Raw genomic sequence first — 27,924 nt, forward strand, 5'->3', positions numbered from 1 at the left:
CCAAGGAAGCTTTATATACGCGTGGCGAGCTCGCCCACGTGGCCAGGCGGTATCCCGGCTTAGTTTAATGCGGGTTTATTTACTTCCCCAGGAAAGTGTTCGCGCCATCAGGTTGCGAGTCGTTGCCACTACGCGTGTGCATAAATGGCCAGCAGCGCACCCGATCCATAAAAAAACAACGGGACTGCAGCTTTATTCAGAAGGAGGCGGGTCGCTTGCTATGCCGTTGTAAAAGAAAACAAAAAACCGCGAAAAGCTTAAGAGATTACTCGTTTCGAAAGCAAACAGCAAAACACTTTTTTGTGCTTTCAAGGGGGTGCTGCTCTTAAACAGGGTGACCTACATTTTCAATATATATGTTCTGTGTGTTTTTTTAGTTTATTTACGCCGTGAGCCGCTAGGGGTCCTGCACTGGGAGAAAGGCGTGCTATTAAAGTAATAAGGAGTTGCGCGTTTTCTGAGCGCGTGCAGAGTGCATTTCTAGCTCGCGTGCAGCTACTGCAGCCAGCTCCGGAAAAGCCCTAAGCTTGGGTCCCCCTGCTCCGTTCCTTCCCTCTCTCCGGCTCCCGGTTCCTGCCTTCTCCCTTCTCCGCGCGCGCCGCCCCGCGGCGCTCTCCGGGACGCGTGTGTCGCTTCTGGCCCCGCGGTGCGTCAGCTGCGCCCGGATTGTGACATCAGGTGCTGGTGGCTGGGAGAGCGGCTCCATGGAGCCGGGCGGGTTCGGCTCGTCCCCCCAGGAGAGAGCCAGGTGAGTGCGGGGCGCGCCCCGATCCCCACCCCTAACCACGGGCAGGCGGGGCGGGGGAGGCGCTTCCCTTCGCCCGGGTTAGAGACGCCCGCCCCCCGCGGCAACTCCGGAGTTGGGCCCCTCCTCGCGATTGAAGGCGTGGCGAAGCATCGGGGCCGGGTGTGTATATCCGTGGCTTGGAGAAACTCTTGTGCCGTTACGGTAGCCTTCCCCGACGCGCGTTCGCCTTTTCCCAAGTTACTAGCTCCCATCTCATCCAAGAATCCAGAGCTATCCCAGGTTACGCTCTGGCGGATTAAATGAAAGTACGTGGGGAGGGGAGGTAGCCAACCGGCATAGAGATTAGAAGCCGCTATCACCATCATTATTATTAATAATAGTATCAAGTTTAGGGTCTAAGATAGCGTGGTCCAGTCCCATATGTGAAAGGCCCTTCTCCAGGGTAAGGACTCTTGATTGTGTATGTCGACAGACTGCACCCACCGAGGTGGTCTGGAAAAGGCTCTCTGCACATGCTCAGAAGCATCACAGAACACTACTCTTCATTTCTCTCTTGCTAGTCACTTCCAGGCAATTATTTTTTTAAATTGAGCCTTCATTTTGATTTGCTTTTGCATAATTTCTGTGGAGAGGTGAAACTTAATTGTCTATTTATCCAGCTGCCTTTCAGATTCATTGCATAGAATTGTAGAGCTGGAAGAGGGACCATGAGCACCATTTAGTCCAGCCCCTCTTCAATGCAGGAATCTTTTGCCCAGCGTGGGACTCGAACCCACAACCTTGAGATTAAAGAGCTGCAGGGAGTCACTTAACAGAATCTCAGGCCAAGACTTGGGGGAGACGGGGCTTCAAATCCCCACTGGGCTGTGATGCCCACCATCAACTCCTAGCCTTGCCTACCTTTCATGTTTGTGAGGATGACAGGGAGATAACAGAGAGACTAACCATCCTGGACAAAAAGTGGAATATAAATGTAATAATAAAACAAGTGCATCAGGAGAAGGAACGAGTTTGTCCCCTTCCATCCAGTGTGTATACTCTTTCCCCAACTCCTTGCATGCTGCAAGTTCTAGAGGTTGTCTTTAATGCATCCTAGGAGTTTAAATTGAACTCAGTTTTGTCTTTTTTGAAGAAAGGTATTGTTGGTGGTGGGACGTGGGTGGCGCTGTGGGTTAAACCACAGAGCCTAGGACTTGCCGATCAGAAGGTCGGCGGTTCGAATCCCCGCGACGGGGTGAGCTCCCGTTGTTTGGTCCCTGCTCCTGCCAACCTAGCAGTTCAAAAGCATGTCAAAGTGCAAGTAGATAAATAGGTACTACTCCGGTGGGAAGGTAAACGGCGTTTCCGTGTGCTGCTCTGGTTCGCCAGAAGCGGCTTAGACATGCTGGCCACATGACCCGGAAGCTGTACGCCGGCTCCCTCGGCCAATAAAGCGAGATGGGCGCCGCAACCCCAGAGTCGGTCACAACTGGACCTAATGGCCAGGGGTCCCTTTACCTTTATTGTTGGTGGTGGCTCACCCGATTGCTCCCTGTACTCCGGAGAGCTGCGCATGGTCAGCCAGATGGTGAAAGACAGTTTGGCTTAACCTCCATCGCCAGACTCCAGCTCTGGGATGTCAGTAAACATCTATTGCGGATCCTCACCGGGCAAGGCAGCATTCTCTATTAGCTGCTTGCTGGAGCTCTTGGGGCAAAAATTTGGTTTCCCCTAAGGAAATTCAGCAGCAGCCTCAAGCCCTTTTGAGCCCTGCCAGGCCTCTCTGTCTGCGCTGCAGTGCATGTGACCGAGAAGCCGGAGCTGTTGTTAACACCAGGAATGATGAAGCTGGTGTTGAGGAATCTCTCCCTGTTATTGCAGGCTGAGTCAGTGCCTGGAATAAGCCCTGGGGCAGCCAGCCCAAGCCGTGGCTCCGCCTCCCAGAGGGTGACTCTCTTGTGTTGTGTTGCTATGTGGATTTGTTTGCATCTTAGGGCGTCCTCCAGCTGGGGCCCTCCAAACAATGCTGCTGCGCTACATCTGCTGGGGCTGATGGGAGTTGTAGTACAGCAGAATCTGGAGGTGCCCCTGGCTGGCCCAGCCTGCCCTAAGTCCTTCTCTAAAGACTTTCCCGGGGGGGGAGCCTCTCATCCCTCTGAAAAACGGTTCCAAGTGAGTTAAAAGCATCCCCTTTTTTCCTTCCTTTAACCTGTGACACCCTGCAGCTCCTTTACCCAATGGGACGCGTGTTGGTTGATTGCCCTAGATTTCTGCTCCCAGAGTTCAGGACATTGTAACGCCCGTTTCCATCTCCCATCTGTCATTGCGACAATGCCCGTCACGCTGCTAGGCAGGTTGTGCTAATGTTCCCATTTCACAGATGACGGAACTGAGGCTGAGAGATACTATCTACGCCTAAGGGGGTCACGCCGGTTCATTAAGGCTCTTGTGCGTCTGCTGCTCACTTCCTCATATGAACTTGGAGTTATTATAATAATAATTCCAATGATTGTTTTACAGGTGCTTTTAAGGAAAACAAAACAGCAAGAGGCTGTGTGCGTACCAAAATAACGCTTAAAATGAACAGCACGAGCCGCTCCAAAAACTGATATTGAGGGCAGTTTGCAGCACTCAGTGAATAACAGTTTGTTTGTTTTTTAAAAGGGATGGGTTAGCTTCTTGTCCTTATAAATTAGCTTGACCAGACTGGGAAGATTCCTGTTTCTCAGCCATTCCTCTCCAATCATATCCTTCTGTTCACCTTAGTTCTCTTTCTTGCAACATCTTATTCACTTCCTATCCCCAGTGCCCTCTTCCTTCCTCTCACCACAAAGTCTAGTCCTGTCGGCCCATCCGCCCCCCACTTTTCTATCAGAGATGAGCCCCCCTCCCTGCCTGGCTGGGCCCCTCCTGCACTTCCCCTTTAAGTCTCCCCACGCTGGAATGTGAGAGTGCTCCAGCCATCCTGTGAGGTCAGATAAGACACTATATTTATCTGGCTGGTAACCTGAGCTGTGAATTTCTGCTGTGGACTACACCACTACTGAAAGGCATTCGAGTTCATTCTGTGCCGGAGAAGTTGAGCTGCTTGTTGAGATCTCCGCCCTCCCACCTCTCTTTAACTTTCAAAAAACACAACTAGAAATCCCCCACAAATCTGACTTTCAGAAACAGGTTAGTACCTACTGGCTCTGTAACCTACCTTTTTTTCTCTCCACCCGATCCTGCCGCAGAAAAAGCACCTTGCGGAGACAGAACTGAGCCCCATGCCACTACTTCTCAGGCCCGTTGTTCCATGCGCACAGGTGGGTACAAACCGGGGCGGAAGGCTGGAGGGCTGTTTAAAGAGGGACCCTTAAATAGCTCGACCAAGTCCAAAACAACTCTGTTTCTTCCTAGGCTGAGATGCTTTGTGGGGATGGGAGTTTTATGCGTTTACTCAAATTACTCTCCCAGTGTGCTTAATGCAGTTGTTAAGCAATCCAAAGTGTGGGGTTTATTATTATTATTATTTAAAAAACTTTAATAAACCTCTTTATTTCGGACCGGTTATAGGTGTTTGTAGGAATTGGCAAACTTTAGGGAAGTTTTTAATGTTTGATGTTTTATCGTGTTTTTAATATTCTGTTGGGAGCTGGCCAGAGTGGCTGGGGAAACCCATCCAGATGGGTGGGGTATAAATAAATTATTATTATTATTAGCATGTGCAAAATGTTTTATTTCAGGCAGAGCAGAAAGGTAGCAGGCAGGCAGCTGTGTCAAGAGCAGCGATCGCCAATGTGGTGCATACCTGTCAATTTTTCCCTCTTCTTGCAAGGAATCCTATTCAGAATAAGGGAATTCCCCTTTAAAAAAGGGAAACGTTGACAGCTATGATGTGGTGCCCTCCAGATGTTGTGGAACTCTATTGCTCACCAGACTTTGGGAAACACTGGTCCACAGCAAGCTAGTTGGGCTAGCAGTTGGTTGTTGCTTTATGGGAGATCAAGGCATAGTAGGGTCTCAGCAGACTGCATGGCCTGGTCAGCCTCTGTTCTGAACCACTGGTTGCAGAGTCCATTCCCCCCTTCCTGCCTGTTTCCGCTGCATTTATAATGTCCATGCTTTTGACCTGGGCTGAAGTCGTAACTTCAGGAGGGTGTATGCTGGGGCATTAAAATGCAGGAATTGGTGTCATGGAATTCACCGAATTGTAGAGTTGGAAGGGACCCCGAGGCCATCTAGTCCTACCCCTTGCAACGCAAGAATCACAGATTAAGAATTCCTGATTGGTGGCCATCCAGCCTCCAAGGAAGGCGAGTCCACCACTTCCTGAGGCTGTCGGTTCCCCTGTCATTGCAAAGTTAAGTTTGTGAGGCTCGCTCCTTTAAGTCAGCACACCCAGGAAGCAGTGGGGTGTTGGGGTGTTTGATGGAAATCCAGTCTGCTTGGGGGTGTTGCTGAAATTTGCTGCAATGCAGAGAAGGGTCGTGACGTGCCCCTGGTATACGCTTGGCAAAAAGAAAATGCCCGCTGCCGGCAGAAAGCTCAGAAGCTGGTGATTCTCTCTGACCTTAGATGGCCGAGGCCCCCAAAACCTTAAAGAGCCCAGCTGCAAATTTCCTTGGTGTCCTGGTGGTCAGTGGGAGGCAGTGGTTGTGCAGAGAAAGTGAGGGACTCTTGTGCTTTGGAGGTGGTGGTTGGGAGGAATGGCTATGGCTTTAAATTTTTGCGTAGAGGCCATTGTTCTGTAGGGAGAGTGCCCGTTTGGTGTTGCGGACGGTGCCAGATCCAGTCCCTGGCATCTCCCAATTTAAAAAAAGGATCAAGTAGCAGTTGAATGAAAAGACAAAAGATGCCGCTGTCAGTCAGAGTAGACTGTATTGGACCAGATGGATAGGATAGGGGAGGGGCCATAATTCAGCACATAGAAGGTCCCGGGATCAGTCTCTCGTTTAAAAGGTGTCACGTGATGGGAGAGATTTCTCTCTCTGCTATTTTGGGTCCCAAATAGGGCTGGGCGATATCTGGTATATATATTGGATATATACTGATATATGTCTGAAAAAGGGACGCAGGTGGCGCTGTGGGTTAAACCACAGAGCCTAGGACTTGCCGATCAGAAGGTCGGCGGTTCGAATCCCCGCTATGGGGTGAGCTCCCATTGCTCGGTCCCTGCTCCTGCCAACCTAGCAGTTCAAAAGCATGTCAAAGTGCAAGTAGATAAATAGGTACCACTATGGTGGGAAGGTAAACGGCGTTTCCGTGTGCTGCTCTGGTTCGCCAGAAGTGGCTTAGTCATACTGGCTACATGACCCGGAAGCTGTACACCGGCTCCCTCGGCCAATAAAGCGAGATGAGCGCCGCAACCCCAGAGTCGGTCACGACTGGACCTAATGGTCAGGGGTCCCTTTACCTTTACCTATGTCTGAAATAAGGATGTATGTAGAGGCATGGTTTTTCCAACAGTGTGATTTTTGCATAGCACACAAACACACATCATGATTTGCAATGTATTGCCAGGTCAACAGTCATGAAACCGATATCACGATAGGGGCTTCAAACCGGTTTTGGACGATATATCGCCCAGCCCTAGTCCTCATACACTGTTGGGACTACAACTCCCATCATCCCCAGCCAGTTTAGTCAGCAGTGAGGGGTGATGGGAGTTGTAGTCCAACAATATCCGGGGACCCAGGGTTGAAAGTCACTGGATGGTTGCTGGTGCCTATCAGGATCACTATGGCAGAAGGCAAGGAGGCCAAGAGAAGGTGAAGCCAGAGCCAATATTACCATTTACTCTGACTCCAGTAAGCTCTTGCCACTTGTGTTTGAAGCTGTGTACGCATAACTTTGGCCACAATCCGCCTCATCCTGTAGTTTCTTGAGAAAGGCTGCTGATTGATGTGTTGTCCCTCAAACCAGCCTCCATCCAATCTGAAAACTAAAGCCTTTGAGATGAAGCATGCGCAGGTGAAACAACAATTGCGCATGAGCAGCAGGCAGCTTCACTGAATCGGAGTTCAGGTGGGGTGTGGGGTGTTTCACAGGAAACGAATCGGGTCATGTGCTTCGAGTGAAGACACCTCCGCCCCCAGTGTGTACAAATGCAATGTGAAACACAGCCTAGTTTTGTTCCCATCCTCCTCCTCCTCGCTAGGAGAACATTGAGGCTCAGGTGGAGGAAGGTGACAGCCAGATTGGCTGTAAGGAAGCAGCTGAGGGCAAATAGGGCAAGTGCCCCATTTGCCCTAATGGACCAGCCAAGAATGCTGGTAGATGGCAGCAGTTGGGCAAATGCGGTATAAGGCATTTTCCTATGCCAGCTATCTATCTCATGTTGGGCAAACCATTTCTTTGTCCTTCTCCCTTCAGTTGATCCCAGCTCCAGTCTTAGCCACTTGGCCCTACTCTCCTAGTGCACAGAAACCTGTTTTTAATGCCAACCCTAGAGTGTATGCCATGACCATAAAGGTCTGTAGCATGCTCTCCTTGGAGTGTACTCTAGGCATGTGCAGAGTGCTGTGTGCTGGCTCAAGTTGTCTTGAGCTTGGCAGCAAGGTTTTCCATTGCTGGGGTTTCATCGCCGTCCTTTGCAAAGAACTAGGCCAGATATTTGAGTCAGTTCTATAGCAGTTCAACTGTCATGGCGTCTCCCAGAGGATCCTGGGAACTGCGGTTTGCTGAGGGCACTGAGAATTCTATTAGCAATCCTTTGCTCCACAAACTTGCACAAAGGCTGGAGGTTTTGTTTTTTTTTTTTTTTGGACTACAACTCCCACGAGCCCCAGCCAGAACAGACATTTGTCAGTTGGGAGTCATAGTCCAACAGCTTCTGGAATATATATTCCTGCATCATCCTCCAAAACAGTGCAGCTAAGAGTCAATATCACAATGGCAGTGAACAATATTAAACAAATAAATCAACATCGTTGCCGCTGCAACAGCACAAATGGTAAGCAGCAGCAAAAGCAGGGTTTGAGAATCTTCCCAATCCTTCACCTCCCCTCACCTCATCCAGTTTCTATCCTGCAGGCCTCTAAAGTCTGTAATGACTTTTATCTGCGAGAGAGTCCAGTTGAACTTCAAACCCAGATGTGGGGAACATTTGACTCTCCAGATTGTGCTGCACTACAATTCCCATCATCTCTGGGAAGACTGATGGGAGTTGTAGTCCAGCAACAACAGCTGGAGGACCAAAGGCCCCCTACACCTGTTCTAACCCCACTTACCTGAGAGTAAGCCTCGTTGAATTCAATAGGACTGAGTAGACGTGAAATTAAAGCCAGAATCAGATTCGTCTGGGCGCTACAGTTTGCAGAGCAATTGAACAACCCAGTCCCTCTTCCCAAGGAACTCTAGCAACTATAGCTCTACAAGGGAAATAGAAGAATCCTGACAACTCTAAGCACCCTTAAACAGTTTCCAGTGCCCTTTGGGGGAAGCCACAGCTGTTTAAAGTGGTATGATCCTGCCATAGGGCTGGTGAGGCCTCAGTTGCCAGCCTTGTGGGCTTTTGTGCATGGAATTGGGGAAGGAATCATCCTTTGGTCCTCAAGCAACAAAATGTCTTGGGTTGGCCCTGACTGTCTCTAGCGTACCTCAGGGAGCCCTGTGTCCCTGTTACCTGAGTGTAAGCCAGTGTAGACAGGTGAAATGGCATAGGGGGAGTTAACTCTTACCCTGTCCAGCCTCCCCCCCCCCACACCGTGGGGTAAATAGCAGCTTCAAGGTTCGGGGTGTAAATGTTTAGATCAGGGAAACAGCACTAGGGGGAAAGGAATAAACTTCCTCCAGCCCCTATTGCTGCCCCATCCAAATCGGGGCCTGCCTCCGCAGCTGTTTTTCACTAAAAATAGCCACTCAGGGAGATCCGATAGTGGATCTCCTGCTTCTTGTGGAGTTCGGCCCTAAATATCTGGTTCAAAACAGCAACAGGTCAAAACGTTGCGAGGGTTGTTGTTGTTGTTTCAAAACAGCCATGCCAGTACAACAACAGCGCTCCTGACTAGAGGGCCTCCGAGAAAACCCTCCAGGCTGTTATGGAAAAGAGAAAGGGGGAAGAAAACAGCCTATTCTCTGATCACAGAGGACGGAAAACATCTTGAAGGTTTTCTTTCTCTCTTCATCCTTCTCCCTCACCCTCAGTGGCCTTTTCGACTATTGACCCCTTTGCTGGGACACTTAATTATAGGGGACAGCCACCAAGGCGTGATCTGTGACGCTTGAGTCACAGCTGAGGTGAAAACTCCCATCCAGAGGAATCAGGAAGAGTTGAAAGAGCCCGAAAGTGGCTAGCTTTGCATTTTCAGCAACTGGCTAGATTATTTCTTCTTTTTCTTTCTTTTTATTTTTTGTAGCATAATGACCACTTACTGACAACCCAAAGGTGCAGTAGCAGGGCATTCATTACACCCTACCCTATACAAAGCAAGCCAAAAATAATAAGAGGAAGGAGTAGTAACACTCCATTATAATTCAAGACATCCATATTCCCCATCAGGTGTACCTGGTGAATGCTGGGCATCTTAAGTCTGAAGCATAAGAAATAATATCCCACCAGGTGACTTAGAAGCATTCTGGGTTCTTCATCCCTTTGGAGACCTGCAATTTATGAATTATTTTCCTCCACAATAGCCAGAGTCCTCAAGTTCTTATAACACAAAGACAAATGCAGATTTTTCAAGGTTTTCCATTGCTGGGCTACTGAAATCCTAGCTGCAGCTAGCATCCATGCCAGAAGTTCTTGAGAGCAACCAAGCTTTCATGTTATCAGTCCACATATTCAGTAGTGACAGTTGTAGGGGAAAACAATGAGTTAAAAACAAAAACAAATGCACACACGTACCATGTTTCTGGTCCTTTTACTTGGGAGCCGTAGGAAAGGCAGGATTCTGTTCAACAATAAGCAATAGTTTAGAGTTACTTTAAACCTGGAGTTGTGAACTGGTAGCCCATTGGTCTCAACCAGCATGGCCAAATAGTCAAGGATGATGGGAATTGTAGTCAAGCGACATTTAAGTAGAATAATAAATAGCTGCCGTTCATGATGGTTTCCAGGCTGGTTATGCCTCCCTCTCAAATAAACCAAAGGAAGTTACTAGTCCTCAAGGGTTAACCTGCCCTCAAGTACCTGTTTAAGTCAAGAGTCTGTGTTGATCGTCTGAAGCATTCAAAAGATCACTCTCTTCCTGTTCATAGCAGTGTTTCCAAAAAAATAGAACCCTTTCCCCCCTTCTTTTTCTAGAAAGCCTGGTAGCTGAAGATGATAGTTACTTAGCAGAGGCTAATGGTGTAATGCAGCGATGCCAAAACACCATTATTACTTATTTCATAGCAGGGCCAGTGATGCAATCTTCCATGTCGCTATTTGCCACTCCTCTGCATGGGGAAAAAAAGCCTTTCTCAGAGATACACCCATCAAACAGGTTGTTAAGCAGAGGGATAGGGGGTTATATTAGCATGCATGGCTGAGGGGTTCAAGTACCACTCAAGAAACACAGAAGCTCCCCTGGTCCTATTACTGTTACCAATCAAAATGTCAGAATATAGCAAGCAAGCTTCTGAGTCCACCAGAGCTCTTCATCAGGCTGTTAAACAAGGTTGGGACCAGGGGTGCAGTGGCAGAGAAAACATGCTGGCCATATTGAAGCTCTGATGTCTGCACCTGCCAAAAGCCTCTTCTTCCTGCATAGTCTTAGAAGGTGGGCAGTTGTTTGTGGTTGTCAGTAAGAACGTCTGCACAGCAAAATGCACCATTACACAACTGGGAGAGGCGACCAAGTGGGCCTATTCAAGTCTGGGTTAAGCTTAAAACCAATGGCTTAGTCTTGAAATCCTGAGTGAGTTATTCAGAGGCATTGCTGAGAACCTTGTACGACGAAGAACGCTTTTAGTCATTGCATTCTCCAAAGAGCTAGGGGTGGTGTGCATGGTTCTGCCACTCCTTACTTAACCCCAACAACAGCCCTGTGAGGTAGGTTAGGCTGGGAGGCAGCCACTGGCCCCTTAAGTTCACCCCTTAAGCTTCATGGCAGTGTAGGGATTTGAACCCTGGTCCCCCAGGTTCCAAGGGACGTGGGTGACGCTGTGGGTTAAACCACAGAGCCTAGGACTTGCCGATCAGAAGGTCGGCGGTTCGAATCCCTGCGACAGGTTGAGCTCCTGTTGCTCAGTCCCTGCTCCTGCCAACCTAGCAGTTCAAAAGCACATCAAAGTGCAAGTAGATAAATAGGTACCACTCCGGCGGGAAGGTAAACGGCATTTCTGTGCGCTGCTCTGGTTTGCCAGAAGCGGCTTAGACATGCTGGCCACATAACCCGGAAGCTATATGCTGGCTCCCTCGGCCAATAAAGCGAGATGAGTGCCGCAACCCCAGAGTCGGCCATGACTGGACCTAATGGTCAGGGGTCCCTTTACCTTTACCCCCAGGTTCCAGTCTGACATTTTAACCACTACCACACATGGGCTTTCATAAGAACACGAACGTAAGGGTAGCCGTCAAATCCAGCATCCTGTTTTCATGGTGGCCAACCAGATGGGAAACCTGCGAACAGGACCTGAGCACAACAGCTGTCCAGCTGAGGTCACCTAGTGCTGAGGAAAGTCCTTTCTAAGATTCTAGTTCTTATTGTAGTGATTGATTTAATAAGGAATGTAAGAAGCTGCCATGGGCCAAGTCAGACACCTGTCCACCTAGCTCAGTATTGTCTACAGCGATTGGCAGTAGCTGCCCAGAGTTTAAAGCAGGGCTGTTGTTTTCCTAGCCATGCCTGGAGATTCCAGAAATTGAATCTTGTGTTGTACCTCTGAGCTACAGCACTTCCCAACAGTTACATAAGCATGGGGCTGATGACACCGACGTCGCGGGTTCGGTTCCCGTATGGGACAGCTGCATTGCAAGGGGTTCGACTGAATGATTGCCAAGATCCCTTCCAAACTCTACAATTCTTTGATTCTAAGACGAGCCCTGCTGGGTCAGGCCAAAGAGGGCCAGTCTGGTCCAGCTTCCTCTTCTTACAGTGGCCAGGCAGATGCCCCCTGAGCACTCCTTTGGTTTTCAGCAACTGGTCTTCAGAATCACATTGCCTCCAATGGTGGAAGGCAATGGACTCTATACCTGTTGAGTCGCTCTTGGCTTCCCCTCCCTTCTAATGGGCTGCGGGAGTTGCAAACCGGCCACTCCCCTTTGAGCGCCTCCCGAATCCTCCTCGCCTCTGCAGTGTGGGAATGATGATTGCATACCTGGCCAGGGTGAACCGCAACACCTCCCAAGCCCTTTGAAGCCATTAGGTGAGGAGGCACTCCAAAAATGTGGCAGGCATCCTTGATCCTGGTGACGCCTGGGAGAGAGAGGAAGGGAGAGAGAAGAAGCCACGCCAAGTCCAGGAAATGGCCCGAGTTCCCTCTTCCACCCTCAGGGACTTTCTCAGTATTGCCACGCTCTCCCTCCTGCCGTTTGCCTGCGCTTGAGTTCCCACGGGATGCAGGCATGTGTGTGTGTGTGTGTCTCACCTGCTGTCTCCTTCCCTCCTTCCTGCAGCCGGAGCAGCCACAATGGTATGATGCTAAGTTGCTTCTAACATCACAGGGAACGAAGCTCTCATAGACGTGGCAGTCACAGACGGTAAGCGTCCCACGGGAAGGGTTTGGGGCCGGGGGCTGGGCTTTTTAGGATGGGCTTTCTCTGCTCTCGTGGGCGAAGGTTTCGTGCACCTTTAAAGCGCATTTGAAGCGCATTGCTTCTGTCAAATAATTCCAAGCACTGTGGTTTGTTAAGGGCAGCTGGGAATCGGAACTCTGCGAAGGGAATTACAAGGGCCCAGAATTCTTCAAGGGGGTCGTGAGCTTTAAATACAGTGGTACCTCGGGTTAAGTACTTTATTCGTTCCGGAGGTCTGTTCTTAACCTGAAACTGTTCTTAACCTGAAGCACCACTTTAGCTAATGGGGCCTCCCGCTGCTGCCGCGCCGCTAGAGCACGATTTCTGTTCTCATCCTGAAGCAAAGTTCTTAACCCAAGGTACTATTTCTGGGTTAGCGGAGTCTGTAACCTGAAACGTATGTAACCTGAAGCGTATGTAACCCGAGGTACCACTGTATACTGGATATACAGCCATTGACTTCTGTGAGGGTGTCATAGGGAGCACATAGACCAGGCATAGGCAAACTTATCCCTGCAGATGTTTTGGGACTACAACTCCCATCATCCCTGACCACTGGTCCTGTTAGCTAGGGATGGTGGAAGTTGTAGTCCCAAAACATCTGCAGGGCCGAGTTTGCCTATGCCTGACATAGACTGAGGCTGCGTATATATTAAAGCACATTCTTTCCCCTCAGAGAATCATGGGAACTGCAGTTTATTAAGGGTGCTGGGAATCATAGCTCTGTGAGGTGAAAACTACAGTTCCCAGGATTCTTTGGAAGCTACTTTAAAAGTATGGCACGTACTGAGGAATTTGAGGTGCTTCCGGACCGTCACTTTTTTTGGAGGTGGGTTTTAATCACATACTGGCAAACTGACGTTTCACAGCTATACAGTAAGCCCACAGCTTACGCAAATTTAATTTGCGCACTTTCAGCTCTATGCATGGGGCAAAGTATTATAAAAAATTAAAGGGGCAGGGTTCCAAGGGAAAAGACTTCAGCAACCCCACCTGCCATTGCACATAATGTATTTTGACTATACACGATTTTGGCTTTAGGTGCGATCCCTGGAATGTTACCCCCACATAAGTTGCAGGCTTCCCGTGTTGTTGTTGTTATTGTTGTTGTTATTCATTTAATTAATTTTAAAAATCCAAAATGGAAACAAATACAATGCAAACTAAATCACACTAAATCGAGATAATGTATCCTAGGCATAGTTGTGCAGTTTTAGCTGCCTGCACAGCTGCTTTCCCAAAAGATTGGGCCTTTTTGAGATTTGCTTTGATGCAACATCGTCTGACCTCCCTACAAAATGAGTGCTGGTTAAATAACTGAAGTCACCTAATATCTCTGCAAGTAAATTGGACTGAACTCTCAATAAGTGGGTCACATAGGGGCCATCGTGGAACATAGCAAGTCTGAAGTCATGCATTCAGACCACCTAGGGCTGCATAAACACCACCTCCTCCACCCCAAGAACCCTGGGAACTGTAGGTTTTTGGAATTGTAGCTTTGTGGTTGCTAAAGTTACAGAATTATAGAGTTGGAAGAGACCCTGAGTGTCATCCAGTCCAACCCCTTTCCAATGCAGGAATCTCAACTAAAGCATCCATGACCAAAGACCATCCAACCTCTGCTTAAAAACCTTCAAGGAAGGAGAGTCCACAACCTCCCAAGGAAGTCTGTTCCACTGTACCATCAGAAAGTTCTTCTTGATGTTTAGCTGGAATCTCCTTTTTTGTAACTTGAAGCATTGGTTCAGGTCCTACCCTCCAGAGCAGGAGGAAGCAAGCTTGTTCCATCTTCTATGTGACAGTCCTTTAGATATTTGAAGAGAGCTATCATTTCTCCTCTCAGTCTCCTCTTTTCCAAGGCTAAACATACTCAACTCCCTCAACCGTTCCTCATAAGGCTTGGTTTCCAGACCTTTCTTCGGGATTCTTGTGGAGACCATGCTTTTGTAGAATCATAGAACGGTAGAGTTGGAAGGGATGCCAAGGGACATCCAGCTCCCTGCAATGCAGGAACCACAACTTTAAATACAGCCTACCTTGGTTTTCGAATTTAATCCATTCCAGGAGTCCGTTCAACTCCCGGAACAGTTCGAAAACCAAGGCACAGCTTCTGCATCCTGTAGCCAATCGGAAGCTGTGCCAGATGTTTGGCTTCCGAAAATGTTTCAAAAACCAGAACAATCGCTTCCGGTTTTTTATCATTCGGGAGCCGAAACATTCAAGTTCAAAGGCATTCGGCTTCTGGGGTTCCACTGTATGCTTTAAATGTTTGGTGTGGGTGCATCCCAACTCAGTCCTGTCTGCACCAGCCTTTACCTATGTTTGCCCTCTGCATAGGCAAAGGCTGCTCCATGCTGACCACCGGTGACATCCTGTCGTTTGAAACTGGGGTCATAGCTAGGATATGCCAGAGTGTCAATCCAGGACTTTTTGCAAGCAGAACTTGCATGTATCCCTGAGCTCCAGCTCTTCCTTGGGACACCTGTGTGTTTTTATTTTTGCGCACCTGCCTTTCTTTTCCATTTATTTATTTATTTATTTATTCGTTTGTTTGTTTGTTTGTTTATTCAACCCTGTAAGAAAGAGCCACAGGGATGCTTTTCTGGCCACGTGCGGTCATGTGCGCGCACGCACAACCACGCGAAAGAGCTCTGGGCTTTCTCGTTGCACAAAACTAAACATATGATTTCACTGGAATCACTTAAGATAGTGACGCGCCGGCGTTGAGCTCTGAGGTGTCGGCTGGGCTGCGCGTGCCAAATTCCATCCCACTTAATTATATCCTGCCTTGGCGATTCTCCTGGCAAAACCTGTTCTCATTCTACTGCTAACGATCGGTTAGAGCGTGTTCCACCCCAGAAGCAGCTGCCTTTCACAGCTAGGAAAGAAGACATGACCCCCAGGGACACAAACGGTAATTTATATCCTTGCAGGCCCTTTATTTTCCCTTGCCAGGGCCAGCCTGTTGACTGCAGGAGGGCAGTGGCAGGCGAGGGTGTGGGTGTCTGTGTGTGGTTAAGACAAATTTATCTCTTTGAGAGTCGAGCGGGCGATGCTCCAGAGCGAGAGGTCCAAAATGTTGCAGAGGTAAAAGGTCTCAAAGAGACCTTGGATTTTCGCAGGATAGATGTGCTGAGCATTGTTTGGACCCACAAAGGATTTCTGTCCTGTGGGAAGAGCTCCCTCCCTACTTCCTTTGATGATGGCGGAGGGCACCTGCCTCATCACTACAGCATCCATGGGGGGGTTGCATGATGCCATTTCAGACTTGAGTTGTTCAGTCAAAACTCTGTGCGCTGGCAGGGCCGTGGAGTGCTCAGGTGGAGTTGCAGGACTCGAGGTAGCACGAGACTTTTTCAGGTTGGGCCTCTGGGGCCAAATGGGGCCTGTTTGGAGTGAACAGTGATTGGTAGCCTGGAGATGACTCTGCAGGATGAAGTGATGGTTGTCTTCTCTGGCATCTGTAGTGTTCTGGCCACGGCGTTGCGGTTTGTTCCTGTGATGGTTTTCCAGTGGCCCACAGAGTTTCTGGAACAATCCAGCACTAACTCCATTGGCCAAGGTCTTGTGTAGATACGCTGCCGTGCTAAAACTTGTTACGAAGCTTCAGCGTGGCAAGTGAACATGGGAATCCAACTTTGATGCACTTGGAGAGGAGATCATTTAGGCCCCATCTGTGTTGCAGGTTCAAAGCAGTATCATGCTACTTTACACAGGCAAAGAATCCTGGGAACTGTGGTTTGCCTCGGGTGCTGAGAGTTGTTTTGGAGACCCCCCTTCTCCCATCGCAGAACTATAGTTCCCAGAGTTCCCTGGGATTGTTCCCTGAGTAAGAGCGATTGACCATTAAAATGCTCCAGGAATTGTAGCTCTGTGAGAATTGAGGACTCCTCTAACAACTCTCAGGGCCCTTAGCAAACTGCAGTCCCCAGGACTTTTAGGGGGAAGCCATGACTGTTTAAAGTGCCATGGTGCTGGTTTAAATGTATAGAGCACATTAGGCCTTAGGTGAGCCTGGGAGGCTGTGGTGCCTTTGCTCCTGATTTCTCTCTGCATGGAGTTTCCCAGGTTGTCTTTCCAGTCTGTGGTGTTCCGCATACTTTCACTCAGGTGGCAAGCAACCCACTTAGATATTATTGATATACTGAGTGGTATATAAATGCTTTAAAATACACACATAAGGTCTAAGAAATCAGCAGAGACAGCAAACAGATCCCCCATTTTAAGGTATTTTCAGAAGAGAGGGGCTGTAAAGGAGGAGGAGAATGGGACTTCTGTACCTTCTGTTTAAAGATACTTGTGTAGAAGAGGGGATTCTGCGCAAAAGTGGGGTGGAAAGAGCTGGGAAAGGTTTGTTAAGGGTGCTGAGAGTTGTTAAAATGCCCCTATCCCCCCCCCCCCGCCCACAGAGCTACTGTTCCCGGAGTGGTTTAGCAATCAATCCCCCTTCCCATGGAATTCTGGGAACTGTAGCTCTGTGAGGAGAATAGGGGCATCCTAATGACTCTCGCCATATAGTTCCCATGATTCTTTGGGGGAAGCCATGGCTGTTTAAAGGTAGACAAATGCTAAGCAAACCAGTCTCTTAAGCTTAAGCCAAGAAAGAGCATAGCTGTCAACCATCCCTTACTTGGCGGGAAACTCCCTTATCCCAGCGCCATGTCCCGCTGCTGTCCCTTATTGATGATGTCCCTTAAATTTCCTGGGTTTCAAAGGATGCAGCTCCCCTCCCTCCCTCCCTCCCTCCCTCCCTGCCGGCCAGGGAGGAGGGAGGCTCCAACTATGTTGCTTGGCTGCGTTGCTCACCCAATAAGGAGTCTAAGAACGACTGGGGGGTGGAGCTTGCATGCCTTGTGTCGATCAAATCGGCAGCGTTGCCTGGGGACTCGCCTTTGCTCAGTGCTTCCCAGCGGAGAGGTGACGGTGGTTTTCCTTGCTGCATCCCCTTTGCCGGGTTGCTGCGCTGTGGGAACCACCGCTTGAGGCTTCGTTTGGCTGCTGGCTGGGCTTTCTGCCTTTGGCTCGGAGGGGCTCAGAAGTTGAACATACCTGTGCCCGGAAAATCCCTTATTTTGGCTGCTGATCCCTTATTTTCAAGGCTGCTGGTCCCTTATTTTCAAATCTGTAAGTTGACAGCTATGAGAAAGAGTATTCTCTTTAAGATTGAATATCAATATACGTATCAAGAGATTAGACCACTGAAGAAGCCCAGAAAACTATCTTGGGAGTGTGCTACCTGCAAGCCCCAGTAAAAGGGCCCCATCAGGGGCGAACAGCGGCCTTTTGATTACTTGGACTGCCAGGGCGAAACAGGTGCAAAACGCCGGCACCCTGTCGTCTACAACTTTATTAACATCCATCTCCAACTCCACTAGCATCTCTCAGTATTGTGAATAACACCGAACTGACCTTTTGTTGGTATCTTCATGAACTTACCTAAAAGACTGAGTTAAGCATTTGAAAAATCTATTGAAACCAGACATTATAAGTTCATCTTAGGTTGGGTAGTTTTCAAGTCTCTGTGGCTTTGTTTAATGTTTTGTGTTTTTCTCAGAAGGTTGATAAAGAATGTTTAATTTATTATTCAGTGTATATCAATCGCCAACGTGTTTAATGAGTCACACTATGGCTGTTTAAAGGGGCATGAGGCTGCAGGTGAGGCCTAGGTGAAGACAGAGCCAACAAATCCTAGTTTTGTCCCCATCTTCCTCTCTGCCGAGTTCTGCAAGGGGAAACCCTGAGATTCAGGAGGGAGAGGAGGAAGGTGGCAGGCAGTACCAACCCCTGCATGGGTTGTAAGTAAAGAAGCAGGCAGATTGGGGGTCAGCCAAGGCCAGTTGGTGGGGCACTGCCCCATTTCCTCTAAGGGGCCGGCCTCTACTGCCCAGCAGTACCCTCTGGAAGGGAGTTTGCAAGCCCCAAAGCCATGCGGCTGGTTCCTCTCCCCGGAGCACATTTCCCTCGGCTGCCTGTTTCCCTGCTGCCTGGCTCCTAGCCATGGGCAGCCGGCCAAGCCCAGAGTTTACGCTGGGCATCTTGAAAGGCCTTTGAAAAAGAGGGCTGTTTCCCCAGCAACCAGCGACTCTCAGCCCTGTGAGAGCTGTCCAACTCGAAAGTAAAAAAGGAAGGAGAAGTTGGGAGGGAGACACCAACAGGCGGCTAGCCTTGGAGAAACGCCAGGGCAAACTGCAAGGACCCCCCTCTGGCCACCCCAAAGTTTCCTGCTTCCCCCTGGGGGGGGGCGGTTGGTGCTTCTGGGCTCAAGGGGTGTAGCAGAACAGCACCTGCCCCTCAAGTTGACCAGACTATTTCCCTCCCCCCCAAAAAACCCTCTCAGCGTGTCTGTTTGGGACGACGACAGCTTCTTTCTCCTCCTCATTGGAGAGCCAAGTCCCACTAAGGTACGTAAGACTTGGGAAGTCTTTCTCCTCTGTTCAGCTGCAAGTTCTGGGCCATGGCTCCCACCTGTGGCTCTTAGTGGTGGGATCCGATGAAGCCACCATTTAAAGCCCCGCTTGAGCACTTGCGCACTTGACCCGTTGCGGACGGATGTTTTTATTTTTTGTACACTTGCCGCTTTTATCCCTTTAGCTGCCGAAGGAAAGGGCTCCTGTCTGCTTGGACTTTATTCCCTTCAGCTCAAGAGAGCTTCGGTTGTAACCCTAGAGGCAGCTGCGCCGTCAGGGCAAGACTTCGGGGCAGAAGGACAGGACCTCACTGAAAGGAATGAGCAGGAGAGCTCCCCCCAACCCAACCCCCCCAAAACTGAGCCAGCCTGGCTTTGCCACGCTTTGAAATGAGTGAAGTAATCAGCATTGGCTGTGTACACAGTGTACATTGAAAGCGCATTACCCCTCTCTCCTAAACAAACAAAAAAAAAGAATGCTGGCAACTTAAGTTTTCCCATCACAGAACTACAGTTCCCAGCACTGACTATGGTTCCCAGGGAGTTGAGGGATAGGAATGTGCTATAAGTATGTTTATGGTATGTACATAGCCTATGTTGATTAATTCACTCACGTCAAAGTGTGGAAAGCCAGCTTTGCCAATTATCATCTTAACAAAACCCCTTTGGGTTGTATTCAGCATTTGTCATGTGTACTCCGTGTAGGCCTATTGAAATTAATGGACATGACTAATTTAAGTCATTTAATTTTAGTAGTTCTACTCTGAGTATGATTAATGTTGAATGCAACTCATTAAGTCCAGGTTCTAAAATTACCTAATTGCACTGCTGCTGCTGCTGCTGAGGTGTTTGTGACGTCTTTTGCAGGGCAGGGTTGAGAGGAGGCTTTTGGTTTCACTTTCTGAATGATGAGGGAAAGGCACTCTGCACATGCTCTGGGATAATTTTGCCTCTTGCAGTTCTTCCGTTAAAAGCCATGTCCCAAACCAAAGCTGAGTCAAATTATTGTTGTTGTTATTATTATTATTGAAATCTGTTAGATCATCTGCCTAAAACCAAGCAGTATTGTGGAAAGTTGTGGGGTTTCGTGCAACCTAAATAACTCCCCACTCTGCCACTTTATTCTGCTGTAGCTTATATCAATTTCTTTTTAAAAAAGAAAAAAGTTTGCAAACACAGCTGTGTTCCCTTGTGCCAAAGCCTTATTCCTAATTTTTAAAAGTTGTGTTTTCTTCCCATTTTACACATGTGAAACTGAGACTGAGCCATCTTGTTAATGGATAACTTGTTTTAGTGCAGGGCATGCGTACGCTTTGGGTATTATTTATTTTATTTATTTAAATTTATATACTGCCTTTTATCAAAAAATCTCAGGGCGGATAATCATGCGTGTGAGAAATTTCAGGCATACACAATGCAGACCTGCAGCTCTTTGCAGCACCCCAGCTCGTACGCATGAACACAGCATGAAATACCTGCACCTGCAATTGCTACCACAATAATTTAGACATACGGTAGTTTGCACAATAGTTCCCTCTGTGTAGGTTTTCAACCTTTTTGAGTTCACGGCTCCCTTGACCAACTGCATTCTTTCTGCAGCACCCCTGTGGGGCTCAGGAGCCCAGTTATGTCTTGCCTGCAGAGCTGGCAGCCTCTCATCCTTTTTTCAAACACCCTCCCTTCTGGTTCCCTTAGCCTCCTCTCCTCTCTCCTTTGGAGTCCTCTGGGCAGCGACAGCCGCCACCCCAATCTCTGAGCTGCGTCCCCCCTGCCCCAGAGAGAGGTGCCTCTTCATCCTGCCCCACAGAGGCCTGAGACTTGTCTGTCCATTCCCAACAGCAAGGACTGGCTGGCTGGGCTCCTTCGCCTGCTTGCTTGCTTACTCCAAGGCCACTTCAGCTCCTGGCAACCAGCACCCCCTGGCCAGCTCCAGAGGCACCATTCACCTGGGGAGCTTATAGCCGGGGCTGCTGCAACAAATAGCTTGTCAAGCCTTTGGGAGGCAGAGACATGAGGGCATCAGAAGAGGGAGGGAAGGAAAGAGGTCCAAAGGCCAGTGTTGCCCGCGGCACCCCTAGCCATCATTCAAGGCACCCCAGGGTGCTACTGGAAACCACTGGTGTAGGGAATGGGCTGCAGGTGTTCTTGAAGATACTGGCGGGTGATTGATTTTCCCAAGGCCTCTCAGTGAGCAAGTGCCAGAGTTAGTAATTTGTGCAACAAACAAATGCAGAAAAGGAAACTATAGAAGCAATTTGCCACAAAACAAGAGGATGATCTAACGATTCATGTGGAAATAGGAGCATTTCATCTGGAAATTGCAGGAGACCCTACCAGCCACAGGACCCCAGAGGTGTAGCCGGTCCAGTTTTCTTCCTCCTGCACCAATCAAAGCCTTCATTTATTGAGATACCAGCAAGGCTTGCCTCGCCCCTGGGTTCCAACAGCCTATGCCCCTCAAATACCAGTCTCCTGCCCACTTTGCAGGTGAGGTAGGAGGAGAGGCGGGACTTTGACATGAATAGCAGGCCCAGTGGAAAAACAGCTCCTTGGCTAGATCAAGGAAGGTTTTTCTCTTCCCCATTTGCATCAAACTGGAGTTGATCCGTGCGCCTGAATTATTGATGGAGAAGCTGCTTGTGCTGAGCTGAATGGAGTAGAGGGGGCTGGGCTGCTTGCAAAGCTCCTCTAACCCCCACCCCGCAGCTGAAAGGCAAGGCCAGGCTGCGGCAAACACTTTCCTTGCAGATCCTTTTATATAAAAAAAGGATCAAGTGATGGGGAAGACCTGCTGCCAGTCAGAGCATGGAATACTAGCTAGGCAGACTTAGTGACCTGGCAGCGTAGGAGACGGTGTCTCCCTCTGTTCCAGCAGCCCCACAACCCCACCTTCCAAACACCGCTTCGAGATTTTGAAAAGATTGAGCGGTTTGTCTGTGCTTTTAAATCAAGGCATGGGCACAGATCAAGACATGGGCACAGATCAAGAACGTGGCACAGAGCTCCTGAACTCGCAGGTGGCGCCACTGCTTGCTCAAGAGCTTTTGCTAAACACGAAGCCAACTTTTCCCCACCCCGAAGCCTTTTTCAGTCTGCAAGTCTGCAGAGAGCACTCTATACCTTTAAAGCACACCTGAGGCGCATTCTTTCCCTCAAAGGATTCTGGGAACTGTAGTCTAGCCCTCACAGAATTACTGTTCACAGCAACCCTTCCCAAACTACAGGGCCCATAATTCTTTGAGCGAGGAAATGTGCTTTGAATGTGCTTTAAAGACATAGCTGTATGCCCTCGCCTGCTCTACCTTCTTCATGACAGCCCTTCAGATATCTTGGGTGCTGCTATCGTATCTCCTCTTAATCTTCTCTTCAGATTAAATTTACCCAGCTCTTTATAGGACTTGGGCCACACATCCGAACCATACGTTTAAAGCACTCTTGAATTTAAAAATGCTTGAAATTGAATATTTTATTTTATTTTATTTTTTAAATGGCAAACTTGGAGCATCTACCCAGAAGCAAATTTACTCACAGCTGGGCCCCATTTGCACTGCACATTTAAAACTCTTTTGAACAGTCATGGCTTCCCCCAGAGATTTCTGGGAGCTGTAGTTTATTAAGGGTGCTGAGAGTTGTTAGGAGACTCCCCTAGTACCACTCACAGACTTACAATTCCCAGAGTGGTTTAGCAATCAATTCTCTTACTAGGGAACTCTGAGAATTGTAGCTCTGTGAGCAGAATAGGCGTCTCCTAACAACTTTCAGCACCCTTAACAAACCACATTTCCCATAATTCTTCGGGAGAAGCCATGACTTTATTATAATAGTGCTTTAAATGTATGGTGAAGATGTGGCCTGGGTATACAGACACATTATTATCGCACTTGCTTTTCTCCTTTTGACACGTCCCTGCCTGTCAATGTCCATCTTAAAATGTGATGCCCAGAACTGGGCACAAGATGTTCTTGAGCTACAACTCCCATCATCCTCTTCCACTGGGCATGCTAGCTAGGAATGATGGGAGTTGTAGTTCAGTGTCTTCTAGTCACCTTAGCTTGAGAGAGGCTGCCAGGAACAGCCTTTGTGATTCAGACGCATCGCCAGCAAGCGCAGTTGCGGGGGAAAATGCATGCAGAGCCAAATAGCTCTGAATGACTCAGGCAAGTGAGTCTAGGCCACACGCCGACAGGATTAATAAAATCCCATGGAGTCATTAGCCAGTTTGACCTGGGGGGGGCGGGAAATAATTGCCCTAGACGTGACAATTGGTCAGGCCACGAGCAGGGCAGTCATTGAGTCACTCCCCAAAGAAAATGGTAGTGGAGAGTCAGTCCCAACAATCATCCCGCTGGAATGGAGGGATTACATAAGACTTGCTAGTAACTATAACCTTTATTGTTTGGATTAAATAGAGCAAAGTGGAGTTTGAGATGGTTGAATAAGAGCAAGCACAGCATCCACAATCCCTAACAGAGGGAGATGGCGGCAGCAGTTTGTGCACCAGGTACTTCCAAGGTTAGATTACTGCAATGCGCTCTACGTGGGGCTTCCCTTGCGCTCGGCCCATCAGTTCCAACTGCCTGGACCAATGGTTGGGGATGAAGGGAGCTGTGGCCCAAAGGCGCTGGCAGGTGCTAGGCTGTGGAAGGGCTGTGATCAGGTTGTGCCGGGTGCCAGGGAGAGTTCAGGTTTCAGCAAGAGGCTGCTGGAACAAGGAAGCAAGAAGAGCAAGTGTAGCTTTTTCTGGGCAGCCTAAAAGCCAGCAGGCACCGGGATCTGCCTGCAAGGCTCAGCTGAGCACGGGGTGGGAAGATGGTGCTCGCGAGGTGGAGAGCAGAAGTGGAAAACAGGGCTGTCGGAGGCCTGTTATTAGCAAACCTGGAGATTTAATCTTAGGCAGCACGCTAGGAAAAGCAACAGCCCGGCATTGCGTTTCCTAGAAGCGACACCAGGGGTCATGCTTCCTCATGAGCAAAGCTCATGGTTGGCCCTGGGAGGTAGTGGCGGCACAACGAAACCTGCACGGCGCACCTCGCGATTGCACATGACGGGTCCAGAGCGGGCAGCTGCGGGTCACCCTGGGTGATGAGGCGCTTGGGAAGAGGCTAAGGCAGGCGGGCATGAGGACTAGGGCTGCCAGGGAAACTTACCTGAAGGCGTCTGCAGGTGTGCTGCAAGTGTAGAGGTTCATGAAAGAACATGACGTTCCCAGGGAGCTGTGTTTTGGAGGCAGTTCCCTTGGCAAATGGCCACGCTTTTTTTTATTTCCTGAGATAGGAAAGGCTGTGCCTTGAATAGGTGGGTGGCAGGCAGAAATCCCACAGGTGAAGCCCCCCGCCATCTTCATGCAGTCATAGTATGTGGCCAGCCTGGCAAAAAAGTGGACTCATCTAGTATCTTATTATCTAATTTCTTTCTGCAGGGCCTGTAAGACAGAGTTGTTCCGCCTGGCCTTTGGCTTAGAATCAGTTTGACTCCCTCCCCCTCTGCATTTTAATGTTTTAATGTTGTATTTTAATCTTGTTTTTAAGTTATAGTTCAATCAACTTGTTTTTATTATTGGTTGTTAGCCGCCCTGAGCCCGGTCTTGGCTGGGGAGGGCGGGGTATAAATAAATTTTTTTATTATTATTATTATTTATTTATTTATTTATTTATTTATTTATTTATTTATTTATTTACACCGGTGGTTTTTTTAGACGTGGGTTCTCGGGTGTTGCTGGATTACAAAACCCATCATCTCCAGCCAGCTTTGCTAATGGTGTGGGATGATGGGAGTTATAGTCCAACAACATTTGGGGCCCCAAGACTGAAGAACACTGGTCTACACCAGGTGGCAGGGGCTCTCCAGAATTTCAGATGGGGGACATTCCCAAACCCATCTGGAGATGTTATTAGGGACTGAATTGTGCAAGCCGTACTTTTCTGAGGTTTTTAAGGGATGGGAAAATTCCTCATAGAATTGCCCCACTAATTCAGCTGTGTTAAAGGCACAACAGTGCCAGTGTGGCGTAATGGTTAGAGTGTTGGACTAGGACCTGGGAGTGCCAGGTTCGAATCCCCACTCGGCCGTGAAGCCCACTGGGTGACCATCTCTTAGCCTAACCTACCTCACAGGGTTGTTGTGGGAAGGAAATGGGGAGGAGGAAAACCATATACACCACCTTGAGATCCTTGGAAGATAAAGGTTGTACACACAGAGAGAGAGAGCACTCTGAAGATCTGGGCCAGACAACTCTGTATTATCTGAGATAGAGCACAGAACTACAGTTCCCAGCACCCTTAACAAACTACAGCACCCAGGATTCCTTGAGGGGAAGTCACTTGATTTAAATGTTCCTTGAATGTGCTTTAAATGTATAATGGTGTGCAGTGCTTGCTGCTGCTTCTTTTTAAGAAAAAAAGGTGCCGCTACTATGTGCCCTTGGGTATCACCCAGTAAAAAAAAAACAGCTGATGGTGTTGATCTGCCAGAAATTCTAGTTTAAAAGAGAGCTCCTCCATTATTGCTGTTCTGTTGCAAAGATGGTCTTGGTCAGAAGAGGGCGCGGTTGCCTTTATGTATGGCTGCAGGGTTTGCAAATGTAAACACACCTTGGCAAAGGAATCAAGGGTTGAGTTTCTGTTTATGCCACCTGCTGTTCCTGTTTTGGAGCTGGCTCCTTGGTGTTCTGACTCTGCAACACCTGCCTGCGGGGCTGGTTGATTCCCACCCACCACCCCATTTGATGTCATTTTAGTTTCCCACGGGCACCTATGTGGTTGCATTTTTTGAATCTTGTACACACACACACACACACACACACACAGCATTACTAATTCCTTTTTAAAAAAATACTTTGTTTTATTTATTAAGAATATTAGAATGAGTTAAAGGAAAAGGAAAGGAAAAGATAGAGGAAAACAACAATAACAATATGACAGTGGAATATAATTAAGATTAAAGAACTATACAGTGGTACCTCTGGTTAAGTACTTAATTCGTTCTGGAGGTCCATTCCTAACCGGAAACTGTTCTTAACCTGAAGCACCACTTTAGCTAATGTGGCCTCCTGCTGCCACCACTCCGCCAGAGCATGATTTCTGTTCTCATCCTGAAGCAAAGTTCTTAACCCGAGGTACTTTTTCTGGGTTAGCGGAGTCTGTAACCTGAAGCGTATGTAACCTGAAGCGTATGTAACCCAAGGTACCACTGTATAAAACAAATGCAGATGGATGAACTTATTGTTTCTCTCAAATATACACTGATTCACGGGTCACTATGGTTTCAGTAAATGTGTTGCAAATATCATTAAATTTATCCATACATAATCTTCATCTGAAAACGATCCGTTCAAGGGTTGCAAGAGTTGCCATGTCATCTATCCATTGATCAAAAGCATTCGTATTTTTGTCTTTCCAATGTATCAATATCAATCTTTTCTAGGTGTAAGGGCACGTTGGCCAATAATCAAGCCCCATATATTAGGTATAGAATTAAAGATAATGTTATCTTCTAACATTCCCCCGTAATATGTGAAAACAACAGCTCAAGTTCCTCAAAACACATTTCAAACCAGCATTAAAGCACAGTTTGTCCTGACAGCAGTGCAGTGGCCAACATCTTCTGCACCTTAGTTTTCAAAAAAGCATGCCTCATGAAGGTCTTAGCCTGCCAGTGGAAGGATATTATTATTATTTATTGAATTTATATACCGCCCTATACCCGGAGGGCAAAGAGGGAGCCAGTCTAGCTTTTCTTGGGAGGGACTTCCATGATTTGGGGGCAGCCGCAGAAAAGGCTCTCTCACACCAACCATGTTTCTGGTGTTGATGGGACCAAGAGAAGGCGATCAGTGTAAATGAAAACATGAGACTTACGGTTTTGTTACATGTGATTTTATTTTGGAGTTGTCTGTTTATTTTGGAGTTGTTTGTTGTAAAGAAGGTATATTATGTGAATAAAATAATAAAGGATTGGGGGGGAGAGAGAGAAGGCATTCACCTGAGGATCTTCATATCTGGGCAGGTTCATATAGGGAGAGAGACGCTCTTTCAGGAAACCTGGGCCCAACCCTGATAATAGTCGTGGGCCATTCTTAGCTTAATGGCTGCCATCGTGTCCCCCTTTTTTTCCAGCCAATGCCACCAGCGCCGCCCCCAGTGCCCCATCCCGCAGGATGTCCCAGCTGTCTTCCACCTTGAAACGCTATGTCGACGCTCCCCGCTACTCGGACACCTCGTCGTACAGCAAGGCTTCCACCAGCTATGGGAACTATTCTTCCTACTCCTCCAACCTGTCCTCCTCCTACCCGGACAAGGAGAAGATCGGCCTCAAGCCCACCGCGCCCTCCAGCTACCTCCGGACTTCGGGCACCACCACGTCCTCCTCCTCCTTGACCTACGACAGGCGGCTGCTCCAACGCCCAGACTCCAGCACCAGGCTCAGCCCCAGTTATGGACGGATCCCAGTGAGAACCCCGGGCAGTGGGGGGCTGAGCGGAGGGGCACCCAGCTACTCCTATGGCAACAGCCCTTCCACCAGCTACGGCGCCACGCTGGGCCGCAAGAAATCCAGCAGCCACTCGGACCTGGCACGAGACATCACCTCCATGCACCTGTCGGACTCCTACCGCGCCGACCCGCCCCCTGCCCGTGCCTCGTACATCGCCCGCAGCCGCCAGGACCTGTGCCCGCTGCAGGGGTACAACCATTCGGATTACGTCAAGGACTACCTGGAGTCCAGCAGGCGCAAAGGGGGGCGGTCCCCAGGCTCTGGCCTCCACGGCTCCACCCCAGAGGTCATCACGCCCACCCTGCGCCCCACCAGCTGCTCCTCGACTCAACCATGGGAGCGGACAGACAGTCGGACGGACATCTTGGCCAAGGAGGCCCAGGTAGGGCTCTGCTCTGGCTTCGGGGATGGAAGTGGGGCAGGAGGCCTTGCATTGCGGGGCCGGGGAAAAGGGAGTTGGCGTTTTTGCTGCGTGTGTCGCAGGACACAGCCCCAGCCAGAACAAGGCCTGTGAAAGGGGTTAGTTAGGAAGATAGGAAGTCGTTCTGAGCCAGGCCATTGGTCCTTTTTAGCTCAGTGCAGTCATACCTTGGTTCTCGAACATAATCCGTTCCGGAAGTCCGTCCGACTCCCGAAAATGTTCAAAAACCAAGGCACAGT

At 48.8% G+C, this 27,924-nt stretch overlaps 1 protein-coding gene across 1 annotated transcript in view; it reads left to right on the top strand.

Annotated features, from left to right (window-relative positions):
• The first annotated feature begins 608 nt into the window (after positions 1–608).
• USP2 (ubiquitin specific peptidase 2) overlaps positions 609–27,924 on the top strand; it is a 77,245-nt gene continuing 49,929 nt past the window's right edge. The window contains exons 1-3 of the mRNA XM_053366731.1: positions 609–748; positions 3,961–4,032; positions 26,889–27,646. Of these exons, the coding sequence (XP_053222706.1) occupies positions 4,023–4,032; positions 26,889–27,646 (768 nt within the window). The 5' untranslated portion in view covers positions 609–748; positions 3,961–4,022. The remainder of the gene's footprint in view (positions 749–3,960; positions 4,033–26,888; positions 27,647–27,924) is intronic.

This window comes from Podarcis raffonei, chromosome 15 (genome assembly GCF_027172205.1).
Source record: "Podarcis raffonei isolate rPodRaf1 chromosome 15, rPodRaf1.pri, whole genome shotgun sequence".
Taxonomy (NCBI): Eukaryota; Metazoa; Chordata; class Lepidosauria; order Squamata; family Lacertidae; genus Podarcis; species Podarcis raffonei.